This window comes from Sceloporus undulatus, chromosome 2 (genome assembly GCF_019175285.1).
Source record: "Sceloporus undulatus isolate JIND9_A2432 ecotype Alabama chromosome 2, SceUnd_v1.1, whole genome shotgun sequence".
In the NCBI taxonomy this organism is placed as follows: domain Eukaryota; kingdom Metazoa; phylum Chordata; class Lepidosauria; order Squamata; family Phrynosomatidae; genus Sceloporus; species Sceloporus undulatus.
Genome location: NC_056523.1, coordinates 80446702 through 80463964, shown reverse-complemented (window position 1 = coordinate 80463964; position 17263 = coordinate 80446702). Strand labels below are relative to the sequence as shown.

General features: G+C 44.8%; 1 protein-coding gene across 5 annotated transcripts in view; it reads right to left on the bottom strand.

The window, feature by feature from the left end:
• GRK6 (G protein-coupled receptor kinase 6) overlaps positions 1-17263 on the bottom strand; it is a 43777-nt gene that overhangs the window by 1977 nt on the left and 24537 nt on the right. For 3 of the 5 annotated variants that reach the window (XM_042451819.1, XM_042451821.1, XM_042451820.1), the window contains 10 exons: positions 11238-11330; positions 10288-10351; positions 9616-9756; positions 7400-7590; positions 7003-7040; positions 6776-6865; positions 3641-3849; positions 2560-2697; positions 2306-2443; positions 1958-2092 (listed from right to left, as the gene is read on the bottom strand). In XM_042451819.1, coding sequence (XP_042307753.1) covers positions 1958-2092; positions 2306-2443; positions 2560-2697; positions 3641-3849; positions 6776-6865; positions 7003-7040; positions 7400-7590; positions 9616-9756; positions 10288-10351; positions 11238-11330 — 1237 coding nt within the window. Of the gene's footprint in view, positions 1-1957; positions 2093-2305; positions 2444-2548; positions 2698-3640; positions 3850-6775; positions 6866-7002; positions 7041-7399; positions 7591-9615; positions 9757-10287; positions 10352-11237; positions 11331-17263 lie in introns of those variants that run through there. The other 2 variants (XR_006102149.1, XM_042451822.1) reach the window with 2 other exon arrangements.

Sequence of the window (17263 nt, the reverse complement as noted above, 5' to 3'; positions counted from 1 at the left end):
GGGGGGGCAGTGATGTCCTCATATGAGGTATGTGGGATCCTGGGGGATTCACTTGCCCTCCCTGCCTCTTTTGCTGTTCACCTGCCCAACCACCCTCCCATTCTCTTTCTTCTGTGGCTGGGGTACACATGGAGGCGCCAGGTACAGTGGAGGGAAGGAGCCCAGGAGGACACCCTAAGTAGGTGGTGTGGACCTGACCCCCTGCCTCCCTCCTCTCCCCACAGGGCTCAGTCACTCTCCCTGCCTCCCTCCTGTGGCTGGAGTGCATGTGGAGCAAAAGAAAACCCCAGTAATCCTGAGTCAAGGTGAATTGCAAGTACATTATTTGATGCACTTTAGGGTTTTAAATCTTGAGTTACGTCTTGGGAGTCCATGATAATAGAAAGTATCTCAAGGAGGTCCCTGGTAAAGAAAATGTTAAGAACGACAGCTCTATCACATTTATTTGAAGCTAGACTGCACCTTTCTCACTCTCATTCAATATCTACTTAATGGACAGTGGTGCATCTAAATGCAGATAGTGGCCAAGTACAGAACTAGGAACCAGACATTACTCCCCATCTGTGAATGCAGTACAAAGGTGTGATCTTACCTTTGTAGAACTGCACCCAAATATGGGATGCACAAGGTGGAAGTATAAACTATTCCCAACTACAGTGTAGGAGGCATGGCAAAGTTGTCAAAAGCAGGAAATGCTTTTGACAGCAAAAGATTGACCCAATCTCATAAAGCACTTGAGCCCTTGAGGCTAAAGATGAAGAGGAAAAATTTTCAGTTTAACAGCAGCAAGGCCACAAAAAGAAGCCATGGCAGTTAGAAGGGAAAAATGCTTTTAAAAATCCAACTGTCTCCATGCTAGAAGAACAAGGCAAGGTATTCATAGTGCTTTGTAGGAAACAGGATTAGTGGCTTGAGGGACTATTAATGCACATGAGCAGCATATTCTCAGAGGAGGAGGGAGGGAATGGAGGAGGTTCTGAAGAGATACAGTTCTCATCCCCTTGTCTTGTCATGTCCACAGGGGAGTCTAGGCCACCAGGGAAGTCATTTTCCTGAGCAGGGAAGCTGGGAGAGAAGAGGTTGCTCACCTCTGGAAAGAGAAAACAAGCAGTGAGAGCTCCAGCCGGGTAGCCAATGGCCCTCCTAAGGCCCCTCCTTGCTTACAAAGTAAGCTATCAAACAGAGCCACCAGATCAGTGACAAGAAGAACTGTCAAAGTGAGGGCTATTGGAAAACAATGAGCTCACATAGCAGACTTTATCCTAGTACAATAAAATAAATAAAATGCACATAGCATGCTGCTAGAAGACCATGTCCCTGGCTCTGAGAGATTGCTGCTGCTTTCTACAGGCACCAGAAGCACAGGTGCTAGGCACAGGGCTTGTTGTTTTTTAAATCAGAAAAACTCTAAAAAGGAGGGAGGGGAAGGACAAGCAGAGAAAAACAAATGCAACTTCCCCAAATGTTTCTAATTCTTCTCTCAGTGCTGGCTTACAACTTTCCAAATGAAAAAAGACAAGCTAGGCTAGTCATGACAAGAGTTCTCTGGGAAAGTGGGAGACTATACTTCTCTTTCCATTTGTCTAGGGCCTATGGCTATATAGAACAAGAAGGATCAAGCCTTTCTAACCACTAGAATTCAAGAAGTATAGCAGTGATTGTACTATACTGCCAGCTACTGTCTGAACAATTTCAGGTATCCTACATGCAAGACTGGGTGGATGTTCAGAGTTGACAAGTATCTGGTTATTCATGGATAAAGTTGCTTTTAATCAGATCTGGGACACCTATGGAGCTTGTTAGCTAATGGATTTGAGTTCCAGGACCACTACAGTGAACAGAGGGCATGCAGGTGGGCTCACTGTCATGGATACAGAAAGATGTGTAGTGCAGTGATCAAAAGGATATTATAAGGAAATGTTACAAAATACAGAATTTTCCTGCTCAAGAAATTTACCTGTCGGCTGAAGAGACGCTGAAGTAAACCCTTTTTGGGCAAAGTAGGCTGCTGCCCCTTCCAGTCCAGATCAGGCGGCACAGTGCCATCTGGGCCAAAGACATTTAGCTCCTTGAAACATTCTGTTTCTATCATCTAGAGGAAAAGAAAAAGATGCCTTGTTTTCTGAGAGACCATATTAAAGGAATGTCCCACTACCACAACAACCAAAGTAGGTGAGAATGCAAGTATCTCAGCTTGTCAGTTGTGGAGGTTTGTGTCCCCCCTCTCCCTCCTAAGAATGGATGACCCCAGCATATATCCCCTTTCAGGAGCACCAAGTCCCATGGAGCATAGCAGAACACTTACCTCATTTTGCCAAGGAATAGGGACACTTCCTGTTGCGAATTTATGATAGAAGTCATGGTCTGTGGGCTCCAGCTCTACTCCCTTGACTGTGGAGAACTGTTCAATGTCTAATACATCCTTGCAATAAATAGCTTGAGGCTAAGAGGAATGCAGGAAAAAGCTCTGTGAAAGGTTTATTCTCCTACCCTTGAAACTAGAAACAAGAGATTGCGAGAGCAAAACTCCCTTGTGTTATTCACGTACACTGAACTCACATCGGGTTTGAATGGTGGGGCTAGCATCCCAGCTTCCAGGCGTTTGAAATTCAAGTGTTTAAAGAGAGGGTGTTCTTTCACCTCCTGGGCACCAGCACCTCGACATCCCAGTCGTTCTAGTGGGTCTTTGCACAGGAGCTGGAATACACCACAGGAAGTTAAAAGAGAGCCTCTCTACTGTTTTGTGATTTCAACTACAAAAAGAAACAGTGCAGTAGGCAGAGAGACAAACCAAGCCTGATTCAAAGTATTCTTTAAGAAGAATTGACACACAATTTCAACCTTTCTTTGTATTTTTACTTGAAGTACAGATATAGAATATAAATTACTCTAACTAGTTCATAATAATTGTTTCACTAAAGCATGGCAGAATATCAGTTTAAGAATGTGTTCAGTTGTCAAAATACCTACATCTAACTCTGAAATAAAACTGTATCACAAGGAGTTTAAGTCACCTGGGATGAATATACAGTATTTACCTATGTTTCTCGGCCCTCTTCAAGGGCTATAAAGAACAGGCAAGACCTCACACAATTTATTATCTATCTTACAACTTTATACCCAATTAGCAATCCTTAGGCTTCTAAAACTACCATCTTACACAGAGAACATAAATATAAGTCAAGGGTAAAATAAGGCCATTTCCCAAGGCACATACCAGGAAAACCTTAACATGTTCTTTGTTCAATGCCAGGCAGACATTATAGGTAGGCAGATATTTATGGAGCAGTCCAAGTTAGGCCATATTTGCACAAACTAATCTTACTGGAAGTAAAGACATTTCAACACCAGGCTCAAGGGTGGACAGATAAGTGCAAGGGCCAAGGAGAAAGGTTACAAGTCTTGCACTGGACATGGGACCAGTACAGCAAAGGTGTACTGATTTAATTTCTTGGCTGAACCTAGCTTTGGAGAGGCCTCTGCACATTAAACCTGTTCAACAGCACACTGAGATTTTCCAGGAAGCAGAGTGAAGCTTTCCACTCAAGACATCCATTGCCCACTCTAAAGAGAGCTGGCATCACTTTGCAATGGTAAAAGGAGGCTAAGTGGCTTAAGGCCAAGGAAACAGCACAAGTACCATGGAACAGAGAGAGCGTGAAGCAGGTGAGAATTTCTCAGAGTACTCTTCCTGCACTTCCTTCACAAGCCGTTCCACTTCTTCACGTTTGATCTTTTTCCTGCGCTGTTGGAATGGAGATTGGCCCTCAATCATCTCATACAGCAGGCATCCTAAAGCCCACCAGTCAGGGCTGAATGTGTAGCGCTCATTCTTCACCACTTCAGGAGCTGCAAAAGTAAGAAGCATGTGAATAAAGCTGTGCATATTCTTCAAATGTAGAAAAATAGGCACTAGGGGAAGGTTTGTAGCACAGTCATGGTTTTGCATACAAGGTTTTTGTAAATGCAAACTCCAGTATCTTGAGGGTTGGCAAGGACTGTTTCCTGAAACCCTGGACAGCCAGTGTAACAAGTGTAGATGCTATTAAGTTAGATGTACCAATACAACACAACTTCCTTTGACCTCAGCAACTCAGAGATAAGAATGATGACTGTCTCAAGTTTACTATGATGGTAGCAGTGGAAATTGGCACAAATTGCAATTACCGTAGGAAGAAGCAGTAGGAAGAAGAGGGAATGCCTACCACCTCCCCTAGGCTGTTATTCAAAGATGGGTTACATCTCATCCCACAAAGTGTGAAATCCTGTACTCTAGTCACAGAATCAGAGAGTTGGAAGAGACCCTAAGAGCCATCCAGTTCAACCCCCTGCCATGTACAAACTCACAATCAAAGCACCCCTGACAGATGGCCATCCAGACTCTGTTTAAAGACCTCCAAAGAAGGAGACTCCACCACACTCTGAGGGAGTGTGTTCCATTGTCAAACTGCTCTTACTGTCAGGAGGTTTCTCCAAATGTTTAGATGGAATCTCTTTTCCTGTAGTTTGCATCCACTGCTCTGGGTCTTATTCTCTGGAGAAGCAGAAAACAAGCTTGCTCCATCCTCAATGTGACATCCCTTCAAATACTAAAAAAGGACTATTATATCACCTCTTAACCATCTCTTCTTCAGGCTAAACATACCAGCTCCCTAAGTCTCTCCTCATAAGGTTTCCAGACCCTTCATCATTTTGATCGCCTTCCTGTGGACATGTTCCAGCTTGTCAACATCCTTTTTGAATTATGGTGCCCAAAACTGGACACAGTATTCAAGGTGAGGCCTGATGAAAGCAGACTAGAGTAGCACTATTAATTACCTTGATCTAGATACTATAGATCTATTGATTCAGCATAGAATTACATTGGCCTTTTTAGCTGCCACATCACACACACTGTTGACTCATGTTCAACTTGTGGTCTACTATGATTCCCAGATCCCTTTCACATGTATTGTTGTCAAGCCACGTGTCCACCACCCTTTATCTGTGCATTTTGTTTTTTCTCCCTAAGTGCAATTCCTTACATTTCTCCCTGTTGTTTTGTTAGTTTTGGCCCAGCTTTCTAATCTATTAAGGTCATTTTGAATTTTGATCCTCTCCTCTGGGGTTTTAGCTACTCCTCCTAATTTGGTGTCATCTGCATACAGTCGGCCCTTCTTATACACGGATTTTTTATACACGGATTTAAGTATACACGGTTTGAAAATGTTCCAAAAAAGTATAAATTTACCTTGATGTTCCATTTTTTATTAGGGACACCATTTTGCTATGCCATTATACTTAATGGGACTTGAGCATACACGGATTTTGTTATACACGGGGGATCTTGGAACCAAACCCCAGCGTATAACAAGGATCCACTGTATTTGATAAACATGCTCTATAATCTTTTGTCCAAGTCATTGATAAAGATGTTGATTAACACTGGGCCCAGGACAAAACCCTGTGGCACCCCACTGGTCACTTCTCTACAAGATGAAGATGAGCCACTGTTGATAGCAATCGCAATAGCAAGTACATTTCCATACCACTTATCAGTGCACTTCAGCTTTCCTTAAGAGGTTTACAATGCATAAGCTAATTGCCCCCAACAAGCTGAGTACTCATTTTAGTGACCTTGGAAGGATGCAGGGCTGAGTCAGCCCTGAGCCCCTGGCTGGTATTGAACTCACAACCTTGTGGTTTGTAAGTGGCTGCAGTGTAGGCATTTAACTGCGCCACCAGGGCTCTTGAACACCCTTTGGGGTTTGCCAGTCAAACAATTACTAATCCACCTAACAGCTGCATTGTCTAGCCCGCATTTTACTAGCTTGTTTGTAAGAACATCATGGGGAAACTTGCCATTGACCTTACTAAAATCAAGATATGCTATGTCGACAGCATTCCCTACATCTAACAAGCTCGTAAAAGAGATCAGATTAGTCTGGTATGACTTGTTTTTGAGAAATCCTCTGTTTAATGAACTGCTCTAGAATCTTTCCAAGTATTGATGTCAGACTAACTGGGTGATAATTGTTGGGATTCTCTTTTTTTCCCTTTTTGAAGATGGTCTTTCATTCATATTACCCATCACTGTTTGAAATCCCATGGTTTCTTGCTTCTCCCCAAACAATGCAAGACTGTTTACAGACTGTTTACTCAATGTGGGTCAATTTGCAACACCCAAATGTTTTGAAACCTGTATGGTACTGGTGTGCAACAAATATATCAGCAGCAATACTGAATTGCTTTTATAAGTTACAATTAATTACAATTCATCCTGCTTTTGACTCTCTGATATTTTAGAAAAGGACTTCTATATCCGTGCAGTTTGGTAATGAGATACAAAACAGCCCTTTTGGAACAACATGTCAGTTATTTTGCACTGGGCAGCAGAAAGATGCTCACCCTAACCTTCCAAGTAGCTACCTCAGCTTCTCTAGCAGTAAGCAGTCAAAGAAATATTCAGGATTTATTTGCCAAAAAAAGAAAAAGAAAATAGCTATCTAATACAGTACTCCACAATCCAAACTGTACTTGGGCTCCAAATGCATGGGGGAAAAGAGTATCTGATCAAGTTAAGTTGTTGCCAAATTGGAAGTAAATGGTGTTTCACTTCTTTCGAGCAGGCTAAATGTAAGCTTAGGGGTTCATTTTTATTGGTTTCTTTGCCAATGATAATGGTATCTGCTGCTGCTAAAAAGGGGTTGCTTTTAACCTATGTCCTTGGGTTGATGTGCTTCACAACCTCCATCATAACCCAGTCAACTCACCAGAGCACTTCTTAGATACTTACCCATGTAGCCAACTGTTCCCACACGACCTTTTATCGTCTGTCCTTCTGGAACATATACAGCAAGCCCCAGGTCAGAAATGCGGATGTGACCTTATTAAGCGAAAGTGAGTCATGAGAGTGTTCAATTTGCAGATTCCCCTCAACCCAAATAAACCGTTATAAAAATCAAAGCGGCAACAACTTGCTCATGGATGGAGCCACAGCATCCACAGCAAAAACTTACTCACCATGGTCATCCAGCAAGATATTCTCTGGCTTCAAATCCCTATAGGGAAAGGCAAATTTTATAAGATGTTTTATTTATACTGTATTTTAATATTGTACACTGCCTTGAGTCCCAATTTTGGGAGAAGGGAGGGATATAATAAATAAATAGTAGTAGTATAAATAAATATTAGTAGTAGTAGAAGATGATTATAGAGCTCTCCCATGCAAATCTTCTTCCTGGGAAGATCTTTGAATAAATGGATCATTGTTCAAGCAGCACTGATTTCCTAGCCCTCCTCAGCACAAGTTTCTCCACACCCTCCACCAGTAGCTGCATTCAACGAACTGCATCAATCACTGCTGACTCAGAATGTAAACTGAATTGCAACTTTGCCTGGGAGATGGTTCCTTTCTCACCTGTACACTATCCTCTCATGGTGGAGATCTTCCAAACCACAGCAGATTTCAGCAGCATAGAAAACAGCTCGTGGCTCCTCAAAGCCTGCCTCTCCCATGTGGTAGATGTGGAACTTCAGATCTCCACCATTCATAAGGGTCAAGACCAAACAGAGGGCATCTTTAGTTTCATAAGCATAGGCAAGGCTCACCTGTAATACAGAAAGGCTGGTCAAGCTCTAGAAAATGATCACAATAGCCTCACACAGCTTAGCATTCCCCCACCAAACATATTGCATAACTGCACTGATCTTTACAACCACCAGATAGAACAGAAAGGATGTTCCAGCAAGTAGTTACAACTGTGTGCATCCAATATAGGAAAAGTTAAGCACAATGGCACACACAGTAATGTTAAGTGATGGTGAGGAGATGAAAAAGATGGAGGAGGTAGTGGCTAAACAAAAAGTGAATGAATATGCTGGGGAGCTGGAACTGGAAACATAGAATCATAGAGTTGGAACAGACCTCAAAGGCCATCCAGTCCAACTCCCCTGCCATGCAGGAATACACAATCAAAGCACTCCCAACAGATGACCATCCAGTCTACATTTAAAAACCTCACAGAAGCACAGAATTATGAATGGAGGAGAGTTAGAATCTAAGATTCAGACCAGCACCACAAAAACAGCACCCAGTACAGTTTTAATTATTGTCAGAATATTGCCAATACTTCTGTACAGAAACTGATACATGTGTAACTGCAGATGAGGCAAAGGCCAGGAGTCACTAGCATGTCCATACTGTCGGAGCTTCCCCAACTACAAAGAACTGTCCTGTTCTATGATCAGGTCCTCTAGAAGCAAAGTTGCGGCTGGAAGAACAGAACATCAAGATGTCCTATCAGAAGAAATGCAAACTTAAAAACAGAAAGTAAACAAAGAAGGCTGGACTCTTAACAGGTCCTTTGGGGGACCTGGCAAAATGGCAAAAAGTATCATTTCCAATGTGTACATCCCACCCATCTCAGAACTGTGTGTGGGCCTAATGATCTTATGTAAAAAGCTATGTATTATTTTGTACAGATTATGTCATCCCTTAAAAGATATCTTTCTAGCCCTTAGGCCCCCATAAAAAGGCTGCCTCAATCAAGGATGGGCAAAATGTGGCCTGGTGGCTGCAGGGAATCCACCAAGTTGTTTTTCATAGAATTATAGAGTTGGAAGAGACACCAAGGGCCATCCAATCCAACCCCCTGCCATGTAGGAACAAAGAATCAAAGCATCCCCTACAGATCGCCATCCGGCCTCTGTTTAAAAACCTCCAAAGAAGGAGACTCCACCACTCTCCGAGGGAGGGGTTCCACTGTCTAATAGCTCTTATAGTCAAGGAAGTTCTTCCTAATGTTGAGATGGAATCTCTCTTCCTTTAGTTTGAATCCACTGTTTTGGAGGTGCTCATTCCCTTTAGAGCCACTAGAATACTGCTAGAAGCTTCCAGGATCAGCAATTAACCTTTTAAATAACTTATAGCCCCCCCCTTGTACTGCTTAATACCTTTTCCAACACAAACCAAAAGTAGTGGATTTACAGCTACTTTTCTTTGTTGAGTTGGAGGAGCATTTTTAGCCATGGGTTTAGGGTCAGAAAACTGGTCTCTGGATAAACCACAATTCCTGGCCACTGGCATAAATGCTAGAACAGCTGTAGCTACTTCCAGGGAATCTTGCAGTAATAACTTTAAAACCCAGCCAATCAGTGGAACTGTGGTGCCATCATAATGCTTGGAGATGGGTACTTCATAGCTGTTTTCCCCCTGCATTTATTCCACATAGTTTAAAAGCCCAGCATCATATTGTCTTTCCCCTCCATCTTTACTTGGCTAGGAAGAGAGGGAGAGACTGAATGCAAAAGATCTGTGCACCCTGCCCTGCCCATATGGTCCTAGGTTAACAAACCCTACAAGTAAGGAGAAAGAGGCAATGCAGACCACAACACAGCATATATTCCTGTAAACTAACATCATCCCTGCTGTGTTCTGGCAATTTAAGATCCTATTTAAGTCCACCATCAAGAGCATAGTAGAAAACATAATAGCCCAGAAGTACAGTTCTTACCCCTCCTCCTTCCACTTAGTTCAGAGAATTCTACTAGTTGTAACTTCAAGAACATTTCACTGGAGTGAGCAAGCCCTGTTTCAAACCCAGTGCCGAAGTAAAGCAGTTCTTATGTACTTACTACAAACCTACTGTTCACTTTCTCCAGTATCTGCTTCTCATTCAAAGCCATAGCTTCGCCCTTTCGTTTTTTTATCCGCTTCTTCTCCAGCTTCTTACAGGCATACATCTTCCCAGTGGCTCGCACCTGGCAAGCACACACCTTGAAAGAAGCAGGGGGAGAAATTAAGCATTATACAATTGACAATTCTGTTTTATCAGCTCTGTCAGATAAGGGGCTTATTGGATTCTGAAATTATTAATCTCCCTTTCATATCTGGAAGACAAAAATGCTACAGAACCACAGAGATTAAGTGGTTCATTGAAGTGCATATGACCTTTGCCTTTGCTGGAAAACTGGTTCACAGCCCTGTTGCTGTGAAGAGAAGAATGTGATAAACTCAGAACTCAGATCAAACCAAAAGAAATGGTTTAAAATGAGTCCCTTCATGTGCTAAAGCCCCTGCTTGTAAAGGGTTGTGTGTTAAATATAGGAGGCTGTGACAAAGTGCTTAAAAATGCTTAAAACAACTGTCACCAGAATCCCACTCTACATTCAGAGAGATATTTTCTAAATTAACCAAGATTTCCCTCTACATCAGGCTTTTATTGAGGAATAGAAACATATGCCATGCTACAGACTATTAAAAACAAGCAGGAGATGTGTCTCCTCAGGATTGCTCAGGTTACATACCTCTCCAAAACCTCCTTTCCCCAGTACACGGTACTGACGAAATGTGTTCTTGGTCACATGCTGCCTGAGAACAGAAAAAAGGAAAGTAGAGTGAAAGTAGAATCATCCATTAAGAAGGTTAAATAGTTTCCTTTACAACCTGAGAAATTTTTTAAAAATGCTTTTGTTCTACAATTTATGCAAGCAATATAATATACAGTGTTACCTCGGTATCTGTGCACTTGCCATCTGTGGATTTGAGCACCCACCGACGGCAAGCCTGTGTTGTCCCCAATGGTGGCGTGTGCACATGGCTGTGTTGACATTTGGGACAACCCTGTTGTCCCCAGTGGTGGCACATGCACACAGCTGCAACTCTATTAGGGACAATGGGAATTCACCTGAAGTCCTGTTGTCCCTAATGGCGGCACAGCCAAGCAGTCTCACCATACTGGGGTCTTACCACATTGGGGACAACCGAACTTGAGCATCTGTGGATTTTGCTATCTGTGGAGGGGGTCTGGAATGAATCTCCAGTAGATAGTGAGGGCCCATTGTATATCTGAGCCTGATGAACTTGAGTAAAGTAGATATCAGGACTCCAGGGTTAGTGAGTTTCAAGGTTAGTAACAGCAAAAGTTTAAACATATCCTGAAGAGAGTCCCTTTCACTGCATGACCAAAGCTAACCAAAGAACAAGTATTAAGGGTATGAAATTTGTTTTCTGTATCATCCACTGTTGTTGCTGCTGTGTACTTTCAAGTCATTTCCAACTTAAGGCAATTATGTCCTGGGGTTGTTTTTTTTTTTTTTTTTTTAATTTCCAAAATTTGTTCAGAGGAGGTTTGTCATTGCCTTCTTCTGAGACTGACAGCATGTGACTTGCCCAAGGTCAAGTGGGTTACATGACTGAGGTGCTTACTATACTGAATATAACAGGGCTGCTACTGAACTCATAGCCAAAGGTTTACCTTTCTAGGTATTTCCATTGCAGGAAACGGTTAAAGTAAATGCTATCAAGGTAGTCAGCAAAAGGCGCCACACTTAGGTAGTCATGGATGAGCCTAGGGAGAGAAGCAGAAATTACTAGAGAAATCAAAGTTTTCCTAGGAAGGTAAGTAAAACAGAAAGGGCCTGAGGATTCTCTGGACAAAATATTGAATGCACACACCAAGCTAAAACTCTGGAAGAACTTTGAAGAAGCCTTGGTTTATGAGGCCAGGACAGCAGACATCATAGATAGCCTGGCAGTGCAAGATTTAATCTTGAGAGAAAAAAAGTGACTTCCCTTATCAGTTTCTGAAAAGGAAAGCAAGCTTCGGACTCCGGGCTCTTTGTGTATACATCATCCTACTGCCTGTGAAGTCATCCTGCACCCGCCCCTTTCCCCGCCGGATCGGGGCCTCAGTGGGCAGAGCAGCAGCCGCTGAGGCCCTGATCCGCCACTTTCCAGGCCGCGGGGAAGCGGCAAAAGGCCACTTCCCCGAGGCCTGGAAAGGGGTGTCCTTGGGGCTTGAAGCCCCAAAGACACCCCGCGGCGGCGGGGAGGAGAAAGGGGCCGCTTGGCCCCTTTCTCCCTTGTGTCGCTCGGCACAGCCATCTAAAGGCTGCGCCCAGCGACGCAAGACCAGGAAGGAGCTCCGTTTCGGAGCTCCTTCCTCCGCCGATGAAAGGGCGCACTAAGCCCCTCACGCGGCGCGACAGCGTCACGTCCGCACCGCCTCATTTGGAGGCGGTGCCATCATGGCGGCCCCCATGTAGATGGGGCGCTGCCATCTTGTACATCCTCAGGACGTATTAGCCTTGGGGGCGTCAAGAAGTGACGCCCCTTTTTAAACCTAGGACGTCCTGAGGACGTCCCTTATGCCTGTCTGTAATGTGCCAAAGTATTTTTTTGGGGGGGGGGGGGAGGTGTAGGGGGACTGCAATTATTATGGACTCTAACAATACAGACAGGAGGGGATTCTCGAAACTTTCCAGGTAGTTTCCCAACTTTGCTAAGCTACATGAGAGCCTTTCACAGAGCTGCAGTAGCAAATCCTGGGACTGGAAATGGAAATTAGACTGGCCGGTGCAGAAACATGAAGAGATGGAAGAAGATACTCAAAGCAAGGCCTGCTCTGAATAAGGTTTCAAGATGCTTCCTTTTAATATCACCATACTTTAAGTAGAACCATTGCTATCAGTGCCAAGGATCCTTACAATTTCATTTGTAACATCCAAATAGCCAGGATTGATATTTGCTGTTATGAGAACATATGAAACTGGAAAGAGATCTTTTTATTTTTTCTTCGTAGTCTCTGTGAATCACAAAAATGGGTTATTCTGCGCCTGCGAGGTAAACTTTGGAAACTTCTGGAATCACTGGGCAAAACTTAGTTTGCAACTTTTTGGCAATAGCTCTGCCCACCCTACATATAGCCCCTAGCATTCCCGCTCTTTCCCAGTTCCTTTTGTCTGCAGCGGTAGCAGCTTCAAAGGAACTTTTCTCCTTCCCTAATAGCTATCTTACTATCAGATTGATCATTTGGCTTAAGTATTTGACCATTTTTAGGATTCTGGACTTGGTGATAGACGCGCATAGATCAACCCTGAACTATCTGACCTCGTTTTTGCTTCACGACTCAGCTTTCACCCTTTGGTACAATGGCCATGCAGTCTACTAGCTTTAAGAGGTGTGACAAGTACGAGGGTAAGATTCCTGACCAGGACCCGCACACTATGTGTCTTCTTTGTTTGGGTGAGGGTCACAATGTCCAATCTTGTGCCCTCTGCAAATCCATGACCCCACAGGCCCATAAAAATTGGGACTCAAGGCTCAAATCAGCCCTCTATGAACAGGCCTTGCGCCCTGTTTCTGCTCCTCCGCCTCAGACCTCTATCACCTCGCCGAGGTCTGACCCTGAAAGATCTCAAGGCAAAGAAAGGCCTAAGGAGGCTCACAAAGATAAGCCCTCCAAAAAGGACAAGGATAAGAAGGTCGATAAGTCTGAGCATGTCTGAGACCAAGATGATCCCAAAGACAAGAAGGCTTCTAAGAGGCATCATTCAGATGATAAGAACTCTTCTACTTGACAAAAATCCTCAGATTGCTCTTCGAAGAAGATTCAGGCTCCGATAAGTCGCCGTCAGTGCCCCTTGGTAGTGATCGGGATCAATCTTGTCAGGATGTGCCATCCACTTCTCTGACTTTCGAGGCTTCTCTTGAGGAGTTCCATATTGTCCACGTCGACATCGAGTCCAAATTGGATGGAAAGATTGTGGACACTGACATACCAGTCCTGACTCCTAATCTTGATTTACAGGCTTCTTCTCAACGGGTTCGGCCTTGACGCTCACCTTCCTTGTCTCGATCTTGGCTTTCTGAGTTCAAGTTATCTCAGGAAGATCCTCTCCTTCAAGCTAACCTTGACCTGATTTACGAAAGCGAGACAGATTGCTACTTCATGCCCATGGATCCCAAAACTCTATAATGCTTAGAACTCCGGAGGTCTCGGTCCCCAAGGTGTGTGGCCAGCATCACCACTCAAACGCAGGTAATTCAGGAACTCACACATCCTAATGGACGTTAGTGAGAGTAACCCCACAGGAGTCTCTATCTCCACGCTCAACATCTTCACCCATCGATCTTAACCTTGAAGTTCAATTGAGCATTGGGTTCATGGCAAGGTTCTGACATCGGCCTTCATCAGGTTCTTGCCAAGCGTTTGTGGAATGCATCTGCCACTATTGCTTCAATGGCCAAGAAGATTGAGAATCTTTATAAGATTTCTCCTTCCACTTCATCTTGGTTGTTCGAGCATCCCAAACCAAACTCAGCAATCGTTGAAGGCGCTCTATTGACCTTCACCCCTAAGATGTCTACCACAGCGACAGACAGGGAGAGCAAGAAAATCGACGGTCTGGCCAAAAAGTTCTATGTGGCCTCAGTGCTGGATCTGAAGGTCGCAAACTACTCGGCCTGTATGAGGGCCTACCAACAACACATCATGGAGTGCATGTTGCTATTGCTGGATGATCTCCCTGATGACATGTGGCATTTGGAGCTAGAGCTCCGAGCTGAAGCCCATGCCATCAGTCCCCAGCAGATCACCTCGGCCCACCACTCCACTGATTGTGCTGCAAAGATCCTATTGGGATCGACTGATCTACAAAGGCATGCCTGGCTTAGGCCTCAGACCTTATCTCACATGCTCAAGCTGCCATAGAGGAGGTGCCATTTGATAATTCTGGCTTCTTTAACAAGGAGACAGATGAAAAGTTGAATTATAAATACCAGATGAAGGCGACCACAAAAAAGCATGGTATGTCATCCTCTTTCTTCATGTTGGCACTTTGGGGGTCAGTGTTCTTGGTATCCTCAGCATCATAGGCAGTACCAGTACCGGCAGCAGGAGCATCAGTACCAGTCACACAAACAGCCTCGGCAGCGTTATTCCTCTTAGTACTCCTCTTCCTCTGGTCACCGGTAGCCCAGCCTGCCTTGGTACCGGCAAGGGTTTCAGAAGGAGGACACAGACCAGAGCAAGGCGAGGCTTTGAAATGATGTTGTGCACTTCATCCTGACTCTTTTTTGGAGATGCCCTCCAGCCCTTCTTAAACATCTGGGCCATGATAACTTCCGATTCGTGGGGCCTTGACATCATTTGTAGAGGTTACGCCCTTGAGTTCGAGGAGCTCATGATCACTGGAGCTGTCATTTCCACCCCCGCTTCAGACACCTTCATCACTGAAGTGTGGACTTTACTAGGAAAGGGTGCTATCGCACTCCTGGATCCCGCTCAGGTGTGTCAATGCTTTTTCTCCCGATACTTTATTGTCCCTAAGACTGACAGAGGCCTGTGACCTATCTTGGGCATCTGCCTCCTTAATTCTTATCTTGTTTACTGCCGCTTCCACATGGTAACCCTTGCTTCTATTTTGTCTTTTGTCCTTGTTGCAGCGGGGCTTCTGGTTTGCAACCATCGAACTCAAGGATGCTTATTTCCATATTTTGATCTAACAAAACCATAGGAGATTCCTGGCCTTTACTGTAGGAACCGAGATGTTTCATTACAGAGTGCTTCCCTTCAGCCTCTCCATGGCACCGAGTGTGTTCACCAAACACTCCCATCGTGGCCTACCTCCATCAACAAAGAATCACGGTCTTCCCTTATCTCGATGATTGACTTTTCACTGCTGCATCCAAAGAAGACCTCCACAGAGACGCCGGGTTTGCTTTATCCCTCCTCAACTCTCTTGGGCTCGTGATCAATATGGACAAGTCTAACCTGACTCCATCCAAACAGATCAGGTTCACTGGGACTATCCTCGATTCTGTGGTCTCCGTTACTTACCTGCCTTCCAATAGAATTCAGGCTCTCTGCATGGCTGGCCGAAGCTGTTTGTCTCACAGACGAATCATGGCACACACTGTCCAGGTGGTGCTAGGACACATGGCTTTGATAACTGTCATTACTCCATGGGTGAGACTCCAGCTCAGGCCTCTGCAAGCTTGGTTCCTCCCAGTCTTCGACCCCATAGTAGATTCCCCTAAACAAATGGCTCATGGTACCAAGGCCCCCTGGTCTCTTCGCTGGTGGCTCAATCTCGAGAACATATGTATCAGGATGCCCTTCCTGCCACCTCAGCCTCAGGTCACTCTGAATACAGATGCATCCATGGGGAGCACATACCTCCGTCCTAATGGTCAAAGACAAGTGGTTCTTGCTAGAAAGATCCTTGCACATCAATGCCCTCAAGTTGCTTGCCATGGGAAAAGCTCTCCGACCCTTCAAGACCACCCTTCTAGGCAAGTTAGTCCTCCTGCTGACAGACAACACTACGGTCATGTATTACCTGAACAAACAGGGAGGAACAAAGTCACGAACACTGCTCAAGATCACCCTTGTTTTTGGCACTGGTGCATCCCGAGGTACATCCTCCTCCAAGTAATCCACCTTCCTGGGGTGGAAAACGACTTGGCAGACTGGCTCAACCAATCGTGGAATCCATGCCACAAATGGCAGCTCCATCCCGAGATGGTTGCCAACTTCTTTTGCATTGGGGGGGGGGGGGGGGGAGACCTCAGATCGACTTGTTCGGCATGCATCTCAACAGTCACTGCACTCAGTTTTGTTCCTGTACCTGGTCCCTGGGCTCCCAAAGAGATGCCTTCCTGTTTGAGTGGTCAGGAAAGATGGTTTACAGCTTTCCTCCCTTCCCACTCCTCACAAGGATGGTGGCCAAGAGTGGACTGCTCTGTTGCCATCCTCATCACACCACGGTGGCTGAGACAGTCTTGGTTCATTCCACTCCTTCACCTGTCCTGGAGAGACTTTCTCTGTCTCGAGTTCTGTCCCAACCTCCTCCCGCTTCAAGGGGATCAAGTTCACCACCCGGACATCAAGACGGTTCCCCTTGTGGCTTGGAGAATCCATCCCTAGAAGCCCTTCTGGACTTGGTATGGACGGTTATCTTGGGTGCCCAGAAGCCCTCAACTAAGAAGACCTACTCAGTCAAAAGTTCTTAGACTTCCTTGCTGCTAAGGATCTCTCTCCATCCCATGTGTTGGTCCCTACGGTTTTGGAGTTCTTGATGGTTCTTGCTGATTCGGGACTGTGCCTTACATCCATCAACCCCTATCGTTCTGCCATTTGTTCACACTACCAGTTTGAGAGCAGATCTTCCTTCCTTAAGGATCCCTTAGCAAAGAGATTCCTTAAGAGATTCAACAACCTCCAATCCTCCATCCTCAGTACCGCCACCGGTATGGAGCCTGGACCTTGTGCTCTCCTACTTTCAAGCAAGCCCTTTGAACCCATGGCCACTACAGACTTGAGATTGCTGACCTGGAAAACAGCTTTCCTTGTGGCCATCACCTTTCCCCGCAAGGTGAGTGAGCTTTGTGCCTTGCAGATGGACCAACCTTGCCTTTGGTTTCACAAGAACAAAGCGGTCTTCTGTACCGACATTACCTTTCTTTCGAAGGTGGTGTCTTCCTTCCACATTAACCAGG